Raw genomic sequence first — 25,292 nt, 5'->3', positions numbered from 1 at the left:
TCACTATGTGAGGCCTTAGGATAGGTCAGTAGACCTGTGGAAGTCCAACACCCCCACCGATCAGCATTAAGCATTATTCCAGCTGTGCCTGGAATTGTAGCTCGGACTCTTTTATTTGAATGAGTCTGAACCGCAGAAGCATCACATGACAGGAGGACATGGAGTTACTAAGAAGAGGCTGCAGTGTTCATCTAAGTGATAAAGACCAAGTCCATCTGTTGATATTGATGACCTAAGCATAGCCCATCAATGTGAAGGTGTAGGAATGCCCTTTAAGCTATTCTTTGTGGAGACTAAGCTCAGATTTTGCACAACCTTTCAAATTTCACATTTTGGTGCAAATTTGTAATTTTCAAATTTTATGGATAATTTTCTGGCAAAAACTGGAATACACCACTTAGTAAATATAGGTTAATGTGTTTTCAAAGTTGAGACCTTCATTTTGTGCTAGGATTTCATCTCCTCTATATTCTCGTGTGTACCTATCATTATACATGTCACATCTTCAGGCTCACAGCTTTTGTTATGAAGAGCTTTTGCCAGGCCAAAGATTTAACCAACATTGATGAGAAAGTTGTAGAACAAGGCATGTCGTGGCTGAAGGCACAGCAAAAGTCCAATGGCTGCTTCAAGGCAACAGGTCGATTGTTACACAACGGCATGATGGTAAGCAGAGGGACAACGGCTTCATATAATGGAGCATATAGTGTCACGTGCAGAGCAGAACATTACAGTCCATCCACCTTGCCACTGGAGATACATTGTAAAGAGTACAGTTGTGTGGTTCAGTTATCAGAAATATAGTAAGGTATCTACAGAAAAGACAAGATGTCTACTTATCCTTTCTGTGATCTGGTGCTAGTTCTTCATGATAAAAATAGGAAGAACATGTGTCATTGCATAAAACTGTATTATATGAGAATATTTTCTAATGTTTGTTCTGTGATGGATTTCAGTAAACATTTACAAACCTTCTCATATCCAATAGTAGATATTGTGGAGGAAACAGTATCAGATTCTCTCTTTGTGTCTGTGATTCCTGCTGTAAGAGGGGAGGTAGAGCTGCAGACCAGACATCTGCATAGTTCTGCCGACATTACACCATGAAGAAAGAAGAACCAACAGGGAAGGAAACATACTCCATAACATTACTGCCTCTTACACATATTGTTCCTGCCTCTTTTTGATATCTGAAGTTACAGGAGAGGGGAGGGGTAGTTTTTCTTATAAATGCCTATAAAATCCATTGTAAGATAAGTGTCTTTTGAGATGAGTGTGAGTAGAGTTTTCTTCCTTATAATCTGCTCTTACTCTAAAGAACCCCTTCCTATATTGACTATAGCCTATACTTCCTCATGAAATATTTATTTGATATAATTTCTCCTCCATTGGTTTTTGCAGGGTGGTGTGAATGATGAGATTTCTCTAACTTCATATGTTGTAGCTGCCTTAATGGAGAGTGGCATGAACTCCAGTGTAAGTGTGGGATTACTAGTTTTCCAATTCTACATTTCTATTAGACGTATTATATCATATAGCTATGTCCTTATTTCCATCATATTTTGTAAAGCAAGAAGCACTGGTTCTGGGGTGTAATCTGCTTAGCTACATTGCAAAATTCTGCGCATCGCAAAAACAGCTGCTGTGTGTATTCTGCTGTAGGATCCTGTTGTTGAGCAAGCCCTGAAGTGTATAGAGAATGAGACTCTGGATAATGCTACAATCTACAAGCTGGCACTGAAGGCTTACGCATTCACACTGGCAGGGCATGAGGAGAACAGAGCTGCTGTCTTAGAGAAACTGGACCAACAAGCTACCCAGGGAGGTAAATACCAATTTATCTGATCCCATTTATTCATTCATGAACATCTCATTTCTATATTTGCCAAACCAAGTAATGACATAACCGAACCCTCCTGACATAAGCCAAAGGTTGGTCAATCTGTGGAGGGAAACTCTTAAAGTTACAGATGCGGCAAAGGTTTTTGAATGGAACTGAACTACAAATAAGCCTTGTGACTGATGAATATGACATCGGACAACCTGTGAAGCAGAAGAGCTTATAGAACACAACTGTCGCTTGAAAAAGATCTTCCCCGGGGGTTCTACAGTCCCTGACAAAAGTTCTGTCGCTTAATCATGTGGAATCAAAAGCTTATAAATTGACTTTAAATTCATCCATTGGTTTTAGAAATGACTCATATGAAAGATTGGTAGATATGGTCAGATTTTGGCAAGACAAAAGTTTTGTCGCTCACATAAAGTAATGTGAAAATCAAACCAAAAAATCAGTTCAAACACAAAGATATGTTTCCTAACATTGGTGAATGAGGTTGGGGTGCTATTAGAGCCATATTTAATATTTTGTGTGACTTCCATGAGCTTGAAGGACTGCATCCATGCGTTTCGACAATGATTCATACAATTTATTGATGAAGTCATCAGGAATAGCAAAGAATGCCGTCTTACAGCCTCCCAGAGTTCATCAAGAAGCTTCCTCTTTCATCCTACCCCAAACATGCTCAATGATGTTCATGTCTGGTGACTGGGCTGGCCAGTCCTGGAGCACCTTCATCTTCTTTGCCTTGAGGAACTTTAATGTAGAGATGGATGTATGAGATGGAGCACCATCCTGCGGCAATATTTGACCCCTTTTATGATTGGGAATGTAAGAGAAGGATAACACTTCTTGATATTTTAGGCTATTGATATTGCCTTCCACCTTGCAAATGTTTTGCACAGCCCATATTGAATGTAACCCCAGACCATGATCTTTCCACCACCAAACTTAACTGTTTTCTGGGTGTATCTTGGATCCATACGGTCTCCAGTAGGTCTCCTGCAGTATTTGCGGCGGCTGTGATGTAATTCAACTGAAGATTCATCTGAGAAATCCACCTTCTGCCACTTTTCCATTTTCCATCCGTGTAGCAGGCTGTGGGCCTTTAATTGCCTTTTGTTCAGTGCTGTCTTCTGGGCACTGATTCCACCATGGATTCCGAGGCCATTTTGAGACAGAATCCTATAAACTGTTCTAGTTGACATAGGGACTTGAGGTGACCAGGCCTGTTGGAGCTCTGCTGCAGTGGAAGAGGGGCTGGCTTTTGATTTTCTAACCAACAAACGTTCCTCCTGAGTAGTTGTCTTGCGGGGTCTGCCGGACCTGGGCTTGTAAAAAAACCTCTCCATTCTGTTCAAATCTTTTTTTAATTCTTTGTACTTGACGCTGAGACATATTAAAGGTGCCAGCCGCCTCTGCAGTGGATCTGGTCTTCAGCCTCTTGATAATCAAGGCTTTGGTCGCAGGGTTGATTTTTGGCATGTTGTCAGAGGTGAAGTTGCAGTTCAAGTGAAGGTCTGGGGTGGTGGAGTTCTTTTTATATGCACCCTCTAATTAAGTGATCAATTATTGCGCACAGGGAAGGCTGTAAACTAGGATTGGGGGCATTATATGACAAGGCGACAAAACTTTTGTCTTGCCAAAATCTGAGCTTTCTGTGTTCATTAAATGATCAATATTTCGCCATTGAAGCCAATTTATTTTCTTAATAAAAAACACATTTGGGAGGATTTCAGCTTTCATATGAGTCATTTCTTAAACCAATAGATGAATTTAAAGTCAATTTATAAGCTTTTGATTCCACAACATGGATAAGCGACAGAACTTTTGTCAGGAACTGTAGGGGTCAAGCCACCAAGGATTGTCGATTGTATCAGTCTTATAAGTTCAGAAGACTTGACATTTTGCTCAGTGGCTTTCAATGGCGTATGATATGGTATATCATGCTGCACATATCAAGTTAAAGAGCTACATTTGTATATAACATGTATCCATTGATATTTCTACTAGAATATTTCATATTTTCTTTGCAGGTGGTTTAAAGTACTGGACACAGGAGACCAAATCCTATTCAGAATCATACTGGTCAAAGCCCAAGTCTGTGGACGTGGAGATAACGGCTTATGCCCTACTCACTATGGCAGTTAGAAAAAAACCAGAAAAGAAGGAGCTTGGAGATATGGCAACAATTGGTCGCTGGTTAACTACACAACAGAATGCAAATGGAGGCTTCAGTTCCACTCAGGTACATGGCGGTGTCATATAGTCAAACTACTATTCCAATATGCCTGAATAATTGTGAGAAAATGTTTTAACCTTTTCTCATAAGTCATCTGTGGCTTTTTCTCTTCCATTTTGAAGTCTCTTGCTTGTTTTTACAGAAAACACAACTTGCCTGGCATTATTACTGAACGTCACATAGTAACACAAAGGCACAATGGATCTCCAAAAGTGTCTGAGAACCAGATTTATAAGTTTTGAAGAACACAATATTTACTGAGATCTACCATCAAAATTTTCAGGAGTAAACTATATGCACTTTACATTGTTTCCCTACACTGCATGTTCAAGTATTGTCCTTGTTCTGTCATCCTCAGGACACAGTGGTGGCCCTTCAAGCTTTGGCAAAGTTTGCAGGTCATATATCCAGTCCAGCAGGAGTATTGACAGTAGGTCTGACTTCGGAGAATGGCTTCCACCGTAGCTTCCAAGTTGACAGTGGCAACCGTCTACTCCTGCAAAAGGAGCAACTTCCTGAAATCCCTGGAGAGTACACAATGACTGTGTCTGGAAATGGAACCTTAGTTATGCAGGTACAGAAAGACTTTGTACATTAATGTACATGAGGCAGAGTAGGTTATCATCATATGTACCACGGCGTATAGATGAAGAGTAGGGTATCGCTCTGTCTACCATTGTATGTAGATAAAGAGTAGGGTATCCCTGTATCTACCACGGTGTATAGATGAAGATTAGGGTATTGATATGTCTACCATTGTATGTAGATGAATAGTAGGCTATCACTGTATCTAGAGCATCACTATGTCTACCATTATATGTAGATAAAGAGTAGGGTATCACTGTATCTACCACTGTATGTAGATGAATAGTAGGATATCACTGTATCTACCACAGTGTATAGAGGAAGAATAGGGTATCGCTATGTCTACCACTGTATGTAGATGAATAGTAGGATATCACTGTATCTACCACAGTGTATAGATGAAGAATAGGGCATCACTATGTCTACCACTGTCTGTAGATGAATAGTAGGATATCACTGTATCTACCACAGTGTATAGATGAAGAATAGGGCATCACTATGTCTACCACTGTATGTAGATGAATAGTAGGATATCACTGTATCTACCACAGTGTATAGAGGAAGAATAGGGCATCACTATGTCTACCATTGTATATAGATGAATAGTAGGGTATCACTGCATCTATCACAGTGTATAGAGGAAGAATAGGGCATCACTATGTCTACCACTGTATATAGATGAATAGTAGGGTATCACTGCATCTATCACAGTGTATAGAGGAAGAATAGGGCATCACTATGTCTACCATTGTATATAGATGAATAGTAGGGTATCACTGTATCTATCACAGTGTATAGAGGAAGAATAGGGCATCACTATGTCTACCACTGTATATAGATGAATAGTAGGGTATCACTGCATCTATCACAGTGTATAGAGGAAGAATAGGGCATCACTATGTCTACCACTGTATATAGATGAATAGTAGGGTATCACTGCATCTATCACAGTGTATAGAGGAAGAATAGGGCATCACTATGTCTACCATTGTATATAGATGAATAGTAGGGTATCACTGTATAGTGTATAGAGGAAGAATAGGGTATCGCTATGTCTACCACTGTATGTAGATGAATAGTAGGGTATCACTGTATCTACCACAGTGTATAGAGGAAGAATAGGGCATTACTATGTCTACCATTGTATATAGATGAATAGTAGGGTATCACTGCATCTATCACAGTGTATAGATGAAGAATAGGGTATCACTATGTCTACCACTGTATATAGATGAATAGTAGGCTATCACTGCATCTATCACAGTGTATAGAGGATGAATAGGGCATTACTATGTCTACCATTGTATATAGATTAATAGTAGGGTATCACTGTATCTATCACAGTGTATAAATGAAGGGTATATAATTGTGTTTATAATTGTGTTTTGGATGATGAGTCTGGTATTCCCACAGCATGTCTATCATGATATGAATGACAAGTATCTTATAACTACTATATGGCCATTATTGTGCTGTAGATGATGGAGAGTATGATATGGAATATTTTATTATAGATTATTCCTTCTTGGGTGAGGGTAGGTGAAGGAGACTTGTGTATAGCTTACTTAGTCAATCATGATGATATGAGTAGGAATTGTTTTTAGCTATACCTTGATAGGTAGGTGAAGGGGAGAGGTGCAGATTATATGTCTTATTCCTGTCTACAAGATCTATCATATTTTCCATGTTTATCATCCAGGCTGTTCAGCGCCATAATATTCTACCTGACACCAAAGATGATGCTTTTGGCCTGTTAGCAAATCCTTTGTGCATAAAAAGTGACTTACTGCAGATATCACTGGATTTCTGGTAAGATGGGATTTGATCATTTAAAGTAATAAAAAAACATGCAGATATATTCTCTCTACATGATACTTTGTCACTATAATGCTTTGTTTCTATAATATATTGCATTTGTATAGTGAGAAGTTGGAGTTCTTAACAAAATTCATGGAAAGTTGCAATGCAAACCTTGATAACCCAAAGTTACATAGGAGTATTTTTTCAAAGAGAGACATGGCCACCAGCAAGTTGTAGTAGAACCTACGCATTACTGTGACCATACATGAGGCATGGTGGTGCCATTGTTTTGCCATGTCACTGTGAGGCACTGGTCTAAATGATAAGGAACTACAGATATAGTTTGCACTACATATTTTCCAGTCAGTTTTTATTTTGCTAGTCATATACAGATCTGTCTAAGGTGATAGGAGAGTCATCTCTCAAATCCTTTATTCTCCAATTTGTCCTTCAAATGTTGCCATACAGTACAACAGTGTATTTCTGATCTCATCTGACTCTGCAGGTATACCGGAAAACGTCAGTGTACTAACATGGCTATTGCTAAAATACAAATGTTGTCTGGCTTTGAGCCCCAGAAGGAGTCTATAGATCAGGTAAGTTCATGAGATATTTTATTCATTTCTGAAAAAAATGCTGATGTTAAAGAGGACCTTTCACCACCTCCACCAATTACAAGTATTGGTCTCTGTTAATAGGTGCTGTTATACCAATTCTGGCACAGTTGGTTTTTTTCTCTAGTTCCCACCATTACTGAGCAATCAATGCTGATAGTTTTGTTGTCTGATATGCCATTTAGGATCTGTACTGTCAGGAGGGCGGTGTCAGACAGGAGCAGACAAGGGGTGTGATTCTGAGGTCTGACACTGGCTGCCTCTGTTTGGAGCTCTGAATCACACCCCCTCCTGACACCGCCCATCTGACATTACAGAGCTTGCATAGCACATCAGACATCAACATTAACAATGCTTGTTGCTCAGGAATGGTGATAGCTACAGGGAAAATTCCAAATCCACTAAGAACTTAAATTGGTGGAGGCGGTGAAAGGTCCTCTTTAAGTTAAATTCCTGCAGCTAGAAGTGAGCATTTTGCAGTGCTCCAGGATTCACATGTGTAGTTAATATGTAAAAGGTTTCACATACATTCATAACCTCTTATGGGCACAGCCTAGCTTGATACTTAGGGATGTGGCTCCTTTTTTTTGCTTTTTCATTTTAATGTTATCATAGCCGTTTGAGATTTTGTTTATTGTGCAATGGATTGTACTTTTCTATTGCACCGTTTTAGGAAAGATTTAGGTTAATGGTCAATTTTTATCAAAAACAGCAAATTTGTTTTTTTATTTTATTTTTGACAATGTTCAATGTAAGGAAAATTGTTCTATTTTTGTAGTATAAGTTGTTGCTGATGCATCAATGCCAAATATGTCTGGTATTATTATTGTTATTATTATTACTTTTCTGTTACAAAAAATGGGAAAAGTGCTATTTATATTGTATTTTTTATGAATTTAATACTTTGCAGCATTTTATTTTTTAACATTCAAATTTAGTTCAATAGTAAGAATTGAACACTATTGGTGTAATTTTTACTATAGTACATTGCAATATTTCTTTGTTGCAATGTGCTATAATTTACCAAGCTGAAAGTGACAGTAAGTTTATAAGACTCTGCCTTTGGCTTACTTATGATGGTGATGTGGGAGCTTTCAATAGGATGCCACCACGATGACAACACCATGGTGAACCTCAATTCCATTACACGGGTGCTGATGTTGGGGAACAAACACAGAGCCACCTTAAATGCCACCATCATTATTATTGGTGACATCTAGGGAGTTAAACAACGGCAAATTATGTTTTTACTGATGTGTGTTACAGCTGACATCCTCTACTGATGGCGCTGGTTCAGCTACTGAGCGCCATCTTCATGACCTCTTATGTGACTGCTGCAACACACATTCTCCCTGATATAACAGTATGTTATGGGGTGGTAAATAGATAAGGAGGGAGGTCCTGGCAGGGCTGTACTTAGAGCTCAGCTGTTACAGTGGCTACTCAGCTTAGGCTACACATAGAAGCCTATACACTGTATACCTGAAGGATTCAGAACTTTAATAATTATTGCAGATCCCAAAATGAGGATAGCTGGCTATATCTATATCTTATAGATATATAACTATGCACAATACAAGAGATACAGTAGATTCAGAATGGTCCCCAACACTATGGTGCCCTAGTGATCTGCCAACTACTATACTTTGTCCTTCCATTGTACTTATAAACCAGAGACATAGGGGCTGGTTTTAGCAGTTTTTGACACATTGTACTTCATTAAAGATCTAATATTTGTCACATTTTTGCAGCTGAAAAACAATACATTGGTGAAGAGAGTGGAGTTAGAGGAAGATGCTGTGCACATCTACATAGAAAAGGTGAGAAAGCTAGAATGATGCCAGGGCAATGGATTGTTAGTTTACTGTTTACTGTCTTACATTGTGACCCTTTGTCTGTATTCTACTAACTATAATAAAAAGACAGTGAAATTATTTAAGCAGAAGTTATGACATGGTTCAGGTAAGAGAGCAACAGGAAGTGTCAGAGGTTAAAATATTCATATATTCAAATATTCATTTGACATTTTTGAAGTGCACAATATGGAAGAATGGTGCAGAGGTGGCAGTGGCTACTGGGCCCTGGAGACTGAGGGGGGCTCAGAGGCTTCTCTTCAGAATATTAAGATACCAGTATCATATATAGCACATGGTAAGTGCAGCCCTGTTACAGATATTGCATTAGGGCCCAGGAACTTCAGGTCATGGCTCTGATAGAAAGTAACTCCAACGTGGGGGTTTTTATGGATTTTGACAGACGGGTTGTCCTAGTTTGGCAGAGGGTTACATAGTTACATAGTAGATGAGGTTGGATAAAGACATTAGTCCATCAAGTCCAACCTATAACCCTACAATCCCTACAGTGTTGATCCAGGGGAAGGCAAAAAACCCCATGAGGCTCATGCCAATTGCCCTATTTCAGGGGGAAAAAATTCCTTCCTGACTCCAACTCTGTTAGTCAGTATAAAATCCCTGGATCAACGTGTTCTTAAAATCTAGAGCCCATAACCTGTAATATTTTTCTCTTCAAGAAAGGCATCCAGGCTCTCTTTGAACTTGTTTAATGAATCCGCCATCACCACTTCCTGGGGCAGAGAGTTCCAGAGCCTCGCTGTTCTTACTGTGAATAATCCCCTTCTATGTTTCTATGTTTCTATTTCTGGGTTGATCAAGATTTGTTGGAAGATTGACAAATCTGAAGGAAAGATGAGAAAATGTATAACAACGAGCAAGTTGTGCATGAGAAACATTTAGTGGAAAACATTACCTGAGTATGTTTAGGAATTATATCTGATTGTCAGTGATGATACATCAGCCCCACAATCTGTTGAGCAAACCTGAAGGGTTACAGATGGTATCCCACTGCTGGTGGTTTGGTGGTGTACTTACCTCTTAGGTTTAGCTATCTACCCTGTCAGGATGCTGTACATAAAATGCATATGATGTGCAGCTTCGCTCCCTGTCCTGAAAGATCAGACAGTGATAGAGGGAACTGTACCGCTACATATGCAGTATGAGCAACCAGACACATATTTGACCATATCTTTCTTGGTTGGACATGTTCAGATATGTTTGGATTAGAGATGAGCGAACACTAAAATGTTCGAGGTTCGAAATTCGATTCGAACAGCCGCTCAATGTTCGTGTGTTCGAATGGGTTTCGAACCCCATTATAGTCTATGGGGAACAGATACTCGTTAAGGGGGAAACCCAAATCCGTGTCTGGAGGGTCACCAAGTCCACTATGACACCCCAGGAAATGATGCCAACACCTCTGGAATGACACTGGGACAGCAGGGGAAGCATGTCTGGGGGCATCTAACACACCAAAGACCCTCTATTACCCCAACATCACAGCCTAACAACTACACACTTTACACACTCAATACCACATCTCTGACAGTAGGAAAACACCTTGAAACATGTGTATTTGGCACTTGCAGTGAGGAGAGCTTGTCACCAGCAGTGAATTTGGCCCTTGTAGTAAGTTGAGGTTGGCACCAACATTTGTTTTGAAAATCAGGGTGGATTGAGCCTCTAACCAGCAGAGTTTGGGCAAATTCATGGTGGAGGGAGCCTCTAAACACCCCAGTTTGGGCAAATTCATGGTGGAGGGAGCCTCTAAAAACCCCAGTTTGGACCAATTCATGGTGGAGGGAGCCTCTAACCAGCCCAGTGTGGGCAAATTCATGGTGGAGGGAGCCTCTAAAAAACCCAGTTTGGACCAATTCATGGTGGAGGGAGCCTCTAACCAGCCCAGTTTGGGCAAATTCATGGTGGAGGGAGCCTCTAACCAGCCCAGTTTGGACCAATTAATGGTGGAGGGAGCCTCTAACCAGCCCAGTTTGGACCAATTAATGGTGGAGGGAGCCTCTAACCAGCCCAGTTTGGACCAATTAATGGTGGAGGGAGCCTCTAACCACCCCAGTTTGGACCAATTCATGGTGGAGGGAGCCTCTAAACAGCCAAGTTTGGACCAATTCATGGTGGAGGGAGCCTCTAAAAACCCCAGTTTGGACCAATTCATGGTGGAGGGAGCCTCTAACCAGCCCAGTTTGGGCAAATTCATGGTGGAGGGAGCCTCTAAACAGCCCAGTTTGGGCAAATTCATGGTGGAGGGAGCCTCTAACCAGCCCAGTTTGGACCAATTAATGGTGGAGGGAGCCGCTAAACAGCCCAGTTTGGGCAAATTCATGGTGGAGGGAGCCTCTAAACAGCCCAGTTTGGACCAATTCATGGTGGAGGGAGCCTCTAAAAAACCCAGTTTGGGCAAATTCATGGTGGAGGGAGCCTCTAACCAGCCCAGTTTGGACCAATTAATGGTGGAGGGAGCCTCTAAACAGCCAAGTTTTGGGAAATTCATGGTGGAGGGAGCCTCTAACCAGCCCAGTTTGGACCAATTCATGGTGGAGGGAGCCTCTAAACAGCCCAGTTTGGGCAAATTCATGGTGGAGGGAGCCTCTAAAAAACCCAGTTTGGACCAATTCATGGTGGAGGGAGCCTCTAACCAGCCCAGTTTGGACCAATTAATGGTGGAGGGAGCCTCTAAACAGCCAAGTTTGGACCAATTCATGGTGGAGGGAGCCTCTAAAAACCCCAGTTTGGACCAATTCATGGTGGAGGGAGCCTCTAACCAGCCCAGTTTGGGCAAATTCATGGTGGAGGGAGCCTCTAAACAGCCCAGTTTGGGCAAATTCATGGTGGAGGGAGCCTCTAACCAGCCCAGTTTGGACCAATTAATGGTGGAGGGAGCCGCTAAACAGCCCAGTTTGGACCAATTCATGGTGGAGGGAGCCTCTAAAAACCCCAGTTTGGACCAATTCATGGTGGAGGGAGCCTCTAAAAAACCCAGTTTGGACCAATTCATGGTGGAGGGAGCCTCTAACCAGCCCAGTTTGGACCAATTAATGGTGGAGGGAGCCTCTAACCAGCCCAGTTTGGACCAATTAATGGTGGAGGGAGCCTCTAACCAGCCCAGTTTGGACCAATTAATGGTGGAGGGAGCCTCTAACCACCCCAGTTTGGACCAATTCATGGTGGAGGGAGCCTCTAAACAGCCAAGTTTGGACCAATTCATGGTGGAGGGAGCCTCTAAAAACCCCAGTTTGGACCAATTCATGGTGGAGGGAGCCTCTAACCAGCCCAGTTTGGGCAAATTCATGGTGGAGGGAGCCTCTAACCAGCCCAGTTTGGACCAATTAATGGTGGAGGGAGCCGCTAAACAGCCCAGTTTGGGCAAATTCATGGTGGAGGGAGCCTCTAAACAGCCCAGTTTGGACCAATTCATGGTGGAGGGAGCCTCTAAAAAACCCAGTTTGGACCAATTCATGGTGGAGGGAGCCTCTAAACAGCCCAGTTTGGGCAAATTCATGGTGGAGGGAGCCTCTAACCAGCCCAGTTTGGACCAATTAATGGTGGAGGGAGCCTCTAACCAGCCCAGTTTGGACCAATTAATGGTGGAGGGAGCCTCTAACCAGCCCAGTTTGGACCAAATAATGGTGGAGGGAGCCTCTAACCACCCCAGTTTGGACCAATTCATGGTGGAGGGAGCCTCTAAACAGCCAAGTTTGGACCAATTCATGGTGGAGGGAGCCTCTAAAAACCCCAGTTTGGACCAATTCATGGTGGAGGGAGCCTCTAACCAGCCCAGTTTGGGCAAATTCATGGTGGAGGGAGCCTCTAAACAGCCCAGTTTGGGCAAATTCATGGTGGAGGGAGCCTCTAACCAGCCCAGTTTGGACCAATTAATGGTGGAGGGAGCCGCTAAACAGCCCAGTTTGGGCAAATTCATGGTGGAGGGAGCCTCTAAACAGCCCAGTTTGGACCAATTCATGGTGGAGGGAGCCTCTAAAAAACCCAGTTTGGACCAATTCATGGTGGAGGGAGCCTCTAAACAGCCCAGTTTGGGCAAATTCATGGTGGAGGGAGCCTCTAACCAGCCCAGTTTGGACCAATTAATGGTGGAGGGAGCCTCTAAACAGCCAAGTTTTGGGAAATTCATGGTGGAGGGAGCCTCTAACCAGCCCAGTTTGGACCAATTCATGGTGGAGGGAGCCTCTAAACAGCCCAGTTTGGGCAAATTCATGGTGGAGGGAGCCTCTAAAAAACCCAGTTTGGACCAATTCATGGTGGAGGGAGCCTCTAACCAGCCCAGTTTGGACCAATTAATGGTGGAGGGAGCCTCTAAACAGCCAAGTTTGGACCAATTCATGGTGGAGGGGGCCTCTAAAAACCCCAGTTTGGACCAATTCATGGTGGAGGGAGCCTCTAACCAGCCCAGTTTGGGCAAATTCATGGTGGAGGGAGCCTCTAAACAGCCCAGTTTGGGCAAATTCATGGTGGAGGGAGCCTCTAACCAGCCCAGTTTGGACCAATTAATGGTGGAGGGAGCCGCTAAACAGCCCAGTTTGGACCAATTCATGGTGGAGGGAGCCTCTAAAAACCCCAGTTTGGACCAATTCATGGTGGAGGGAGCCTCTAAAAAACCCAGTTTGGACCAATTCATGGTGGAGGGAGCCTCTAACCAGCCCAGTTTGGACCAATTAATGGTGGAGGGAGCCTCTAAACAGCCAAGTTTGGACCAATTCATGGTGGAGGGAGCCTCTAAAAACTCCAGTTTGGACCAATTCATGGTGGAGGGAGCCTCTAACCAGCCCAGTTTGGACCAATTAATGGTGGAGGGAGCCTCTAACCAGCCCAGTTTGGACCAATTAATGGTGGAGGGAGCCTCTAACCAGCCCAGTTTGGACCAATTAATGGTGGAGGGAGCCTCTAACCACCCCAGTTTGGACCAATTCATGGTGGAGGGAGCCTCTAAACAGCCAAGTTTGGACCAATTCATGGTGGAGGGAGCCTCTAAAAACCCCAGTTTGGACCAATTCATGGTGGAGGGAGCCTCTAACCAGCCCAGTTTGGGCAAATTCATGGTGGAGGGAGCCTCTAAACAGCCCAGTTTGGGCAAATTCATGGTGGAGGGAGCCTCTAACCAGCCCAGTTTGGACCAATTAATGGTGGAGGGAGCCGCTAAACAGCCCAGTTTGGGCAAATTCATGGTGGAGGGAGCCTCTAAACAGCCCAGTTTGGACCAATTCATGGTGGAGGGAGCCTCTAAAAAAACCAGTTTGGACCAATTCATGGTGGAGGGAGCCTCTAAACAGCCCAGTTTGGGCAAATTCATGGTGGAGGGAGCCTCTAAACAGCCCAGTTTGGACCAATTCATGGTGGAGGGAGCCTCTAAACAGCCAAGTTTGGACCAATTCATGGTGGAGGGAGCCTCTAAAAACCCCAGTTTGGACCAATTCATGGTGGAGGGAGCCTCTAACCAGCCCAGTTTGGGCAAATTCATGGTGGAGGGAGCCTCTAAACAGCCCAGTTTGGGCAAATTCATGGTGGAGGGAGCCTCTAACCAGCCCAGTTTGGACCAATTAATGGTGGAGGGAGCCGCTAAACAGCCCAGTTTGGGCAAATTCATGGTGGAGGGAGCCTCTAAACAGCCCAGTTTGGACCAATTCATGGTGGAGGGAGCCTCTAAAAAACCCAGTTTGGACCAATTCATGGTGAAGGGAGCCTCTAAACAGCCCAGTTTGGGCAAATTCATGGTGGAGGGAGCCTCTAAACAGCCCAGTTTGGACCAATTCATGGTGGAGGGAGCCTCTAAACAGCCCAGTTTGGGCAAATTCATGGTGGAGGGAGCCTCTAAAAAACCCAGTTTGGACCAATTCATGGTGGAGGGAGCCTCTAACCAGCCCAGTTTGGACCAATTAATGGTGGAGGGAGCCTCTAAACAGCCAAGTTTGGACCAATTCATGGTGGAGGGAGCCTCTAAAAACCCCAGTTTGGACCAATTCATGGTGGAGGGAGCCTCTAACCAGCCCAGTTTGGGCAAATTCATGGTGGAGGGAGCCTCTAAAAAACCCAGTTTGGACCAATTCATGGTGGAGAGAGCCTCTAACCAGCCCAGTTTGAACCAATTAATGGTGGAGGGAGCCTCTAAACAGCCAAGTTTGGACCAATTCATGGTGGAGGGAGCCTCTAAAAAACCCAGTTTGGACCAATTCATGGTGGAGGGAGCCTCTAACCAGCCCAGTTTGGACCAATTCATGGTGGAGGGAGCCTCTAAACAGCCCAGTTTGGGCAAATTCATGGTGGAGGGAGCCTCTAAAAACCCCCAGTTTGGACCAATTCATGGTGGAGGGAGCCTCTAAAAACCCCAGTTTGGACCAATTCATGGTGGAGGGAGCCTCTAAAAACCCCAGTTTGGACCAATTCATGGTGGAGGGAGCCGCTAAACAGCCCAGTTTGGACCAATTCATGGTGGAGGGAGCCTCTAACCAGCAGAGTTGGTGGAAATCAGGGTGGAGGGAGCCTCTAACCAGCAGAGTTGGGGGAAATCAGGGTGGAGGGAGCCTAGTATTAGCAGAATTGTGCAACGCTTATGGTGGATGAGTATGAGGATGCGGAGGAATTGGAGAGGTTGAGTACAGACATGGAGTTTCATGTTGGGGTGCTTTACACAGGTGGGCACAAAAATGACGGCTCTACCCAGTGGTGGTTCATTTTTATCAAAGTGAGCCGGTCGGCACTCTCAGCTGACAGACGGGTGCGCTTGTCAGTGATGATGCCACCGGCTGCACTGAACACCCTCTCAGATAGGACGCTGGTGGCAGGACAGGACAGGACAGCACCTCCAAGGCATATAGGGCAAGTTCAAGCCACAGGTCCAACTTCGACACCCAATACGTGTAGGGCGCAGAGGGGTCGGAGAGGACAGGGCTGTGGTCGGAAAGGTATTCCCGCAACATGCGCCTATACTTCTCACGCCTGGTGACACTAGGACCCTCCGTGGCGGCACTTTGGCGAGGGGGTGCCATCAAGGTGTCCCAGACCTTAGACAGTGTGCCCCTCGTTTGTGTGGACCGGTGAGAACTTGGTTGCCTACTGGAGGAACTGCCCTCCCTGCCGCCGTCACATGCTGGAAACATCTCCATCATACTCTGCACCAATTGCCTGTGGCAAGCATTGATGCGATTGGCCCTCCCCTCTACCGGAATAAAAGACGAGATGTTGTTTTTATACCGGGGGTCAAGGATAGCAAAGATCCAGTACTGGTTGTCCTCCATGATTTTGACAATACGCTTGTCGGTTGTAAAGCACCCCAACATGAACTCAGCCATGTCTGCCACAGTGTTAGTTGGCATGACTCCTCTGGCCCCACCGGAAAGTTCAATCTCCATTTCCTCCTCATCCTCCATGTCTACCCATCCGCGCTGCAACAATGGGACGATTCGAAGTTGCCCGGAAGCCTCCTGTATCACCATCACATCATCGGACAACTCTTCTTCCTCCTCCTCCTCCTCCTCCTCCTCCATTAAACGCAGTGAAGCGGACAGATGTGTGGACCTACTCTCCAGCTGTGACGGATCGGATGCTATCCCTAACTCCTCTGTGTGATCTGAGTTATCCCTGATGTCAATCAGGGATTCTCTCAGAACACACAAGAGCGGGATTGTAAGGCTCACCATCGCATCCTCAGAGCTCACCCTCCTTGTGGACTCCTCAAAGACCCGTAGGATGTCACAAAGGTCTCTCATCCATGGCCACTCATGGATGTGAAACTGAGGCAGCTGACTTTGTGGCACCCTAGGGTTTTGTAGCTGGTATTCCATCATAGGTCTCTGCTGCTCAACCACTCTATTCAACATCTGAAACGTTGAGTTCCAGCGTGTGGGGACGTCGCACAAAAGCCGGTGTTGTGGCACATGCAGGCGTTGCTGGAGAGATTTTAAGCTAGCAGCGGCTACTGTCGACTTGCGAAAGTGGGCGCACATGCGCCGCACTTTCACCAGTAGCTCTGGAACATTGGGGTAGCTCTTTAGGAAACGTTGCACCACTAGGTTGAAGACGTGGGCCAGGCATGGAACATGTTGGAGTCCGGCAAGCTCCAGAGCTGCTACCAGGTTCCGGCCGTTATCACAAACGACCATGCCTGGGCCCAGGTGCAGCGGCTCAAACCATATTGCCGTCTCATCGAGGAGGGCATCCCTCACCTCGGAGGCAGTGTGCTGTCTGTCCCCCAAGCTGATCAGCTTCAGCACAGCCTGCTGACGTCTACCAACGCCAGTGCTGCAACGTTTCCAACTCGTAGCTGGGGTCAATCTAACAGCGGAGGAGGAGGCGGTGGCGGAGGAGGAGGCGGTGGCGGAGGAGGAGGCGGTAGAGGAGGAGGAGGAGGGGGGTGTTCTTCTCGTGTCCCTGCCAGGAATGTTAGGCGGGGAGACGAGGTACACCGGGCCAGTTTGGGAAGCAGTCCCAGCCTCAACTACATTCACCCAGTGTGCCGTCAGTGAAATGTAGCGTCCCTGTCCGCATGCACTTGTCCACGCGTCGGTGGTCAAGTGGACCTTTGTGCAAAGCGCGGAACTAAGGGCCCGCCTGATGTTGAGTGACACGTGCTGGTGCAAGGCGGGGACGGCACACCGGGAGAAGTAGTGACGGCTAGGGATGGCATAGCGAGGTGCCGCAGTTGCCATCAGGTCCAGGAAGGCGGGAGTTTCAACAAGCCGGAACGCCAACATCTCCTGGGCCAGCAGTTTAGCGATGTTGGCGTTCAAGGCTTGCGCGTGTGGGTGGTTAGCAGTGTATTTCTGCCGCCGCTCCAATGTCTGAGAGATGGTGGGTTGTTGTAAAGAAACGCCTGATGGTGCCTTTGATGGTGCAGGAGAAGGAGATAAGACAGGACCAGGGGAGGATGAGGTAGAAGTCAACAAAGTGGCGGAGGCAGATGAAGTGGTGTCCTGGCTCGTCCTCTGGAGTGCATCGCCAGCACAGTCAGCAGTGGCAGAGGCAGAGGCAGTGGCAGAGGCAGTGGCAGTGGCGTGAACGGCAGGCGGCCTTTGTCCTGCCGTTGCTGCCTGCCACTGATTCCAGTGCTTGGATTCCAAATGACGGCGCATTGAAGTGGTGGACAGGTTGCTCTTCTCAGAGCCCCTAATCAATTTCGAGAGGCAAATTGTGCAGACAACACTATATCTGTCCTCGGCGCATTCCTTGAAAAAACTCCACACCTTCGAGAAACGTACCCTCGAGGTGGGAGTTTTTCGGGGCTGGGTACGAACTGGAACATCTTGGGAGATTCCGGGTGTGGCCTGGCTTCGCCTAAGCTGCTGACCTCTGCCTCTGCCTCTAGCTACCCTTTTTGGTGCTGCACCTGCCTCAACATCCACACTACTTTCCCCGCTTGACATCCCCCCTGTCCAGGTCGGGTCAGTGTCCTCATCATCCACCACTTCCTCTTCCAACTCCTGTCTCATCTCCTCCTCCCGCACAATGCGCCGGTCAACTGGATGCCCTGACGGCAACTGCGTCACATCATCGTCGATGAGGGTGGGTTGCTGGTCATCCACCACCAAATCGAACGGAGATGGAGGAGACTCTAGTGTTTGAGCATCTGGACACAGATGCTCCTCTGTTAGGTTCGTGGAATCGTGACGTGGAGAGGCAGGTTGAGGGACAATGAAAGGAGCGAAGAACAGCTCTGGGGAGCAGGGACAGTTTGGGTTATTGTTCTGTAAAGCTTCGGAATTTTGGGAGGAAGGAAGACAAGACTGTTGGGTAATAGGAGGAGAGGAGGCAGAGTCTGACTGGCTGCTGGACAATGTGCTGTAAGCGTTCTCTGACAGCCATTGCAAGACCTGTTCCTGGTTCTCGGGCCTACTAAGGTTTGTACCCTGCAGTTTAGTTAATGTGGCAAGCAACCCTGGCACTGTGGAGTGGCGCAATGCTTGCTGCCCCACAGGAGTAGGCACGGGACGCCCTGTGGCTTCACTGCTACCTTGCTCCCCAGAACCATTCCCCCGACCTCGCCCACGGCCTCGTCCACGTCCCTTTCCGGGAGCCTTGCGCATTTTGAATTCCTAGTTAGAAATTGGCACTGTATACCAGTAGTAAAAATTGTGGGTGCACGTAACCCCAATATAATCTTTGAATTACCAGTCAGAAACTGGCACTATATGGCAGTAGCAAGAAATGAGGGTATTTGTATTCCCAATATATTCTTTGAATTCCCAGTCAGACACTGGCACTATATGGCAGTAGCAAGAAATGAGGGTATTTGTATTCCCAATATATTCTTTGAATTCCCAGTCAGACAATGGCACTGTATACCAGTAGTAAAAATTGTGGGTGCACGTAACCACAATATATTCTTTGAATTACCAGTCAGAAACTGGCACTATATGGCAGTAGCAAGAAATGAGGGTATTTGTATTCCCAATATATTCTTTGAATTCCCAGTCAGACAATGGCACTGTATACCAGTAGTAAAAATTGTGGGTGCACGTAACCCCAATATATTCTTTGAATTCCCAGTCAGACACTGGCACTATATGGCAGTAGCAAGAAATGAGGGTATTTGTATTCCCAATATATTCTTTGAATACCCAGTCAGACAATGGCACTGTATACCAGTAGTAAAAATTGTGGGTGCACGTAACCCCAATATATTCTTTGAATTCCCAGTCAGACACTGGCACTATATGGCAATAGCAAGAAATGAGGGTATTTGTATTCCCAATATATTCTTTGAATTCCCAGTCAGACAATGGCACTGTATACCAGTAGTAAAAATTGTGGGTGCACGTAACCCCAATATATTCTTTGAATTACCAGTCAGAAACTGGCACTATATGGCAGTAGCAAGAAATGAGGGTATTTGTATTCCCAATATATTCTTTGAATTCCCAGTCAGACAATGGCACTGTATACCAGTAGTAAAAATTGTGGGTGCACGTAACCCCAATATATTCTTTGAATTCCCAGTCAGACACTGGCACTATATGGCAGTAGCAAGAAATGAGGGTATTTATAACCCCAATATATTCTTTGAATTCCCAGTCAGACAATGGCACTGTATACCAGTAGTAAAAATTGTGGGTGCACGTAACCCCAATATATTCTTTGAATTCCCAGTCAGACACTGGCACTATATGGCAGTAGCAAGAAATGAGGGTATTTGTATTCCCAATATATTCTTTGAATTCCCAGTCAGACAATGGCACTGTATACCAGTAGTAAAAATTGTGGGTGCACGTAACTCCAATATATTCTTTGAATTCCCAGTCAGACACTGGCACTATATGGCAGTAGCAAGAAATGAGGGTATTTGTATTCCCAATATATTCTTTGAATTCCCAGTCAGACAATGGCACTGTATACCAGTAGTAAAAATTGTGGGTGCACGTAACCCCAATATATTCTTTGAATTACCAGTCAGAAACTGGCACTATATGGCAGTAGCAAGAAATGAGGGTATTTGTATTCCCAATATATTCTTTGAATTCCCAGTCAGACAATGGCACTGTATACCAGTAGTAAAAATTGTGGGTGCACGTAACCCCAATATATTCTTTGAATTCCCAGTCAGACACTGGCACTATATGGCAGTAGCAAGAAATGAGGGTATTTGTATTCCCAATATATTCTTTGAATTCCCAGTCAGACAATGGCACTGTATACCAGTAGTAAAAATTGTGGGTGCACGTAACCCCAATATATTCTTTGAATTCCCAGTCAGACACTGGCACTATATGGCAGTAGCAAGAAATGAGGGTATTTGTATTCCCAATATATTCTTTGAATTCCCAGTCAGACAATGGCACTGTATACCAGTAGTAAAAATTGTGGGTGCACGTAACCCCAATATATTCTTTGAATTCCCAGTCAGACACTGGCACTATATGGCAGTAGCAAGAAATGAGGGTATTTGTATTCCCAATATATTCTTTGAATTCCCAGTCAGACAATGGCACTGTATACCAGTAGTAAAAATTGTGGGTGCACGTAACCCCAATATATTCTTTGAATTCCCAGTCAGACACTGGCACTATATGGCAGTAGCAAGAAATGAGGGTATTTGTATTCCCAATATATTCTTTGAATTCCCAGTCAGACAATGGCACTGTATACCAGTAGTAAAAATTGTGGGTGCACGTAACCCCAATATATTCTTTGAATTCCCAGTCAGACACTGGCACTATATGGCAGTAGCAAGAAATGAGGGTATTTGTATTCCCAATATATTCTTTGAATTCCCAGTCAGACACTGGCACTATATGGCAGTAGTAAAAATTGTGGGTGCACGTAACCCCAATATATTCTTTGAATTCCCAGTCAGACACTGGCACTATATGGCAGTAGCAAGAAATGAGGGTATTTGTATTCCCAATATATTCTTTGAATTCCCAGTCAGACAATGGCACTGTATACCAGTAGTAAAAATTGTGGGTGCACGTAACCCCAATATATTCTTTGAATTCCCAGTCAGACACTGGCACTATATGGCAGTAGCAAGAAATGAGGGTATTTGTATTCCCAATATATTCTTTGAATTCCCAGTCAGACAATGGCACTGTATACCAGTAGTAAAAATTGTGGGTGCACGTAACCCCAATATATTCTTTGAATTCCCAGTCAGACACTGGCACTATATGGCAGTAGCAAGAAATGAGGGTATTTATAACCCCAATATATTCTTTGAATTCCCAGTCAGACAATGGCACTGTATACCAGTAGTAAAAATTGTGGGTGCACGTAACCCCAATATATTCTTTGAATTCCCAGTCAGACACTGGCACTATATGGCAGTAGCAAGAAATGAGGGTATTTGTATTCCCAATATATTCTTTGAATTCCCAGTCAGACAATGGCACTGTATACCAGTAGTAAAAATTGTGGGTGCACGTAACCCCAATATATTCTTTGAATTCCCAGTCAGACACTGGCACTATATGGCAGTAGCAAGAAATGAGGGTATTTGTATTCCCAATATATTCTTTGAATTCCCAGTCAGACAATGGTACTGTATACCAGTAGTAAAAATTGTGGGTGCACGTAACCCCAATATATTCTTTGAATTACCAGTCAGAAACTGGCACTATATGGCAGTAGCAAGAAATGAGGGTATTTGTATTCCCAATATATTCTTTGAATTCCCAGTCAGACAATGGCACTGTATACCAGTAGTAAAAATTGTGGGTGCACGTAACCCCAATATATTCTTTGAATTCCCAGTCAGACACTGGCACTATATGGCAGTAGCAAGAAATGAGGGTATTTGTATTCCCAATATATTCTTTGAATTCCCAGTCAGACAATGGCACTGTATACCAGTAGTAAAAATTGTGGGTGCACGTAACCCCAATATATTCTTTGAATTCCCAGTCAGACACTGGCACTATATGGCAGTAGCAAGAAATGAGGGTATTTGTATTCCCAATATATTCTTTGAATTCCCAGTCAGACAATGGCACTGTATACCAGTAGTAAAAATTGTGGGTGCACGTAACCCCAATATATTCTTTGAATTCCCAGTCAGACACTGGCACTATATGGCAGTAGCAAGAAATGAGGGTATTTGTATTCCCAATATATTCTTTGAATTCCCAGTCAGACAATGGCACTGTATACCAGTAGTAAAAATTGTGGGTGCACGTAACCCCAATATATTCTTTGAATTACCAGTCAGAACACTGGCACTATATGGCAGTAGCAAGAAATGAGGGTATTTGTATTCCCAATATATTCTTTGAATTCCCAGTCAGACAATGGCACTGTATACCAGTAGTAAAAATTGTGGGTGCACGTAACCCCAATATATTCTTTGAATTCCCAGTCAGACACTGGCACTATATGGCAGTAGCAAGAAATGAGGGTATTTATAACCCCAATATATTCTTTGAATTCCCAGTCAGACAATGGCACTGTATACCAGTAGTAAAAATTGTGGGTGCACGTAACCCCAATATATTCTTTGAATTCCCAGTCAGACACTGGCACTATATGGCAGTAGCAAGAAATGAGGGTATTTGTATTCCCAATATATTCTTTGAATTCCCAGTCAGACAATGGCACTGTATACCAGTAGTAAAAATTGTGGGTGCACGTAACCCCAATATATTCTTTGAATTCCCAGTCAGACACTGGCACTATATGGCAGTAGCAAGAAATGAGGGTATTTGTATTCCCAATATATTCTTTGAATTCCCAGTCAGACAATGGCACTGTATACCAGTAGTAAAAATTGTGGGTGCACGTAACCCCAATATATTCTTTGAATTCCCAGTCAGACACTGGCACTATATGGCAGTAGCAAGAAATGAGGGTATTTGTATTCCCAATATATTCTTTGAATTCCCAGTCAGACAATGGCACTGTATACCAGTAGTAAAAATTGTGGGTGCACGTAACCCCAATATATTCTTTGAATTCCCAGTCAGACACTGGCACTATATGGCAGTAGCAAGAAATGAGGGTATTTGTATTCCCAATATATTCTTTGAATTCCCAGTCAGACAATGGCACTGTATACCAGTAGTAAAAATTGTGGGTGCACGTAACCCCAATATATTCTTTGAATTCCCAGTCAGACACTGGCACTATATGGCAGTAGCAAGAAATGAGGGTATTTGTATTCCCAATATATTCTTTGAATTCCCAGTCAGACAATGGCACTGTATACCAGTAGTAAAAATTGTGGGTGCACGTAACCCCAATATATTCTTTGAATTCCCAGTCAGACACTGGCACTATATGGCAGTAGCAAGAAATGAGGGTATTTGTATTCCCAATATATTCTTTGAATTCCCAGTCAGACAATGGCACTGTATACCAGTAGTAAAAATTGTGGGTGCACGTAACCCCAATATATTCTTTGAATTCCCAGTCAGACACTGGCACTATATGGCAGTAGCAAGAAATGAGGGTATTTGTATTCCCAATATATTCTTTGAATTCCCAGTCAGACAATGGCACTGTATACCAGTAGTAAAAATTGTGGGTGCACGTAACCCCAATATATTCTTTGAATTCCCAGTCAGACACTGGCACTATATGGCAGTAGCAAGAAATGAGGGTATTTGTATTCCCCAATATATTCTTTGAATTCCCAGTCAGACAATGGCACTGTATACCAGTAGTAAAAATTGTGGGTGCACGTAACCCCAATATATTCTTTGAATTCCCAGTCAGACACTGGCACTATATGGCAGTAGCAAGAAATGAGGGTATTTGTATTCCCAATATATTCTTTGAATTCCCAGTCAGACAATGGCACTGTATACCAGTAGTAAAAATTGTGGGTGCACGTAACCCCAATATATTCTTTGAATTCCCAGTCAGACACTGGCACTATATGGCAGTAGCAAGAAATGAGGGTATTTGTATTCCCAATATATTCTTTGAATTCCCAGTCAGACAATGGCACTGTATACCAGTAGTAAAAATTGTGGGTGCACGTAACCCCAATATATTCTTTGAATTCCCAGTCAGACACTGGCACTATATGGCAGTAGCAAGAAATGAGGGTATTTGTATTCCCCAATATATCTTTGAATTCCCCAGTCAGACAATGGCACTGTATACCAGTAGTAAAAATTGTGGGTGCACGTAACCCCCAATATATCTTTGAATTCCCAGTCAGACACTGGCACTATATGGCAGTAGCAAGAAATGAGGGTATTTGTATTCCCAATATATTCTTTGAATTCCCAGTCAGACAATGGCACTGTATACCAGTAGTAAAAATTGTGGGTGCACGTAACCCCAATATATTCTTTGAATTCCCAGTCAGACACTGGCACTATATGGCAGTAGCAAGAAATGAGGGTATTTGTATTCCAATATATTCTTTGAATTCCCAGTCAGACAATGGCACTGTATACCAGTAGTAAAAATTGTGGGTGCACGTAACCCCAATATATTCTTTGAATTACCAGTCAGAAACTGGCACTATATGGCAGTAGCAAGAAATGAGGGTATTTGTATTCCCAATATATTCTTTGAATTCCCAGTCAGACAATGGCACTGTATACCAGTAGTAAAAATTGTGGGTGCACGTAACCCCAATATATTCTTTGAATTCCCAGTCAGACAACTGGCACTATATGGCAGTAGCAAGAAATGAGGGTATTTGTATTCCCAATATATTCTTTGAATTCCCAGTCAGACAATGGCACTGTATACCAGTAGTAAAAATTGTGGGTGCACGTAACCCCAATATATTCTTTGAATTCCCAGTCAGACACTGGCACTATATGGCAGTAGCAAGAAATGAGGGTATTTGTATTCCCAATATATTCTTGAATTCCCAGTCAGACAATGGCACTGTATTACCAGTAGTAAAAATTGTGGGTGCACGTAACCCCAATATATTCTTTGAATTA

The 25,292-nt window shown here is 43.9% G+C and overlaps 1 protein-coding gene across 1 annotated transcript in view; it reads left to right on the top strand.

The window, feature by feature from the left end:
- The window catches only part of LOC142217834 (uncharacterized), a 123,968-nt gene that overhangs the window by 79,290 nt on the left and 19,386 nt on the right, over nt 1–25,292 (top strand). The window contains exons 28-35 of the mRNA XM_075286154.1: nt 510–666; nt 1,402–1,476; nt 1,663–1,825; nt 3,874–4,085; nt 4,438–4,653; nt 6,364–6,473; nt 6,970–7,060; nt 8,830–8,898. Of these exons, the coding sequence (XP_075142255.1) occupies nt 510–666; nt 1,402–1,476; nt 1,663–1,825; nt 3,874–4,085; nt 4,438–4,653; nt 6,364–6,473; nt 6,970–7,060; nt 8,830–8,898 (1,093 nt within the window). The remainder of the gene's footprint in view (nt 1–509; nt 667–1,401; nt 1,477–1,662; nt 1,826–3,873; nt 4,086–4,437; nt 4,654–6,363; nt 6,474–6,969; nt 7,061–8,829; nt 8,899–25,292) is intronic.

This window comes from Leptodactylus fuscus, chromosome 9 (assembly GCF_031893055.1).
Source record: "Leptodactylus fuscus isolate aLepFus1 chromosome 9, aLepFus1.hap2, whole genome shotgun sequence".
NCBI classification, from domain to species: domain Eukaryota; kingdom Metazoa; phylum Chordata; class Amphibia; order Anura; family Leptodactylidae; genus Leptodactylus; species Leptodactylus fuscus.
This window is presented reverse-complemented; position numbering and strand designations above follow the sequence as displayed.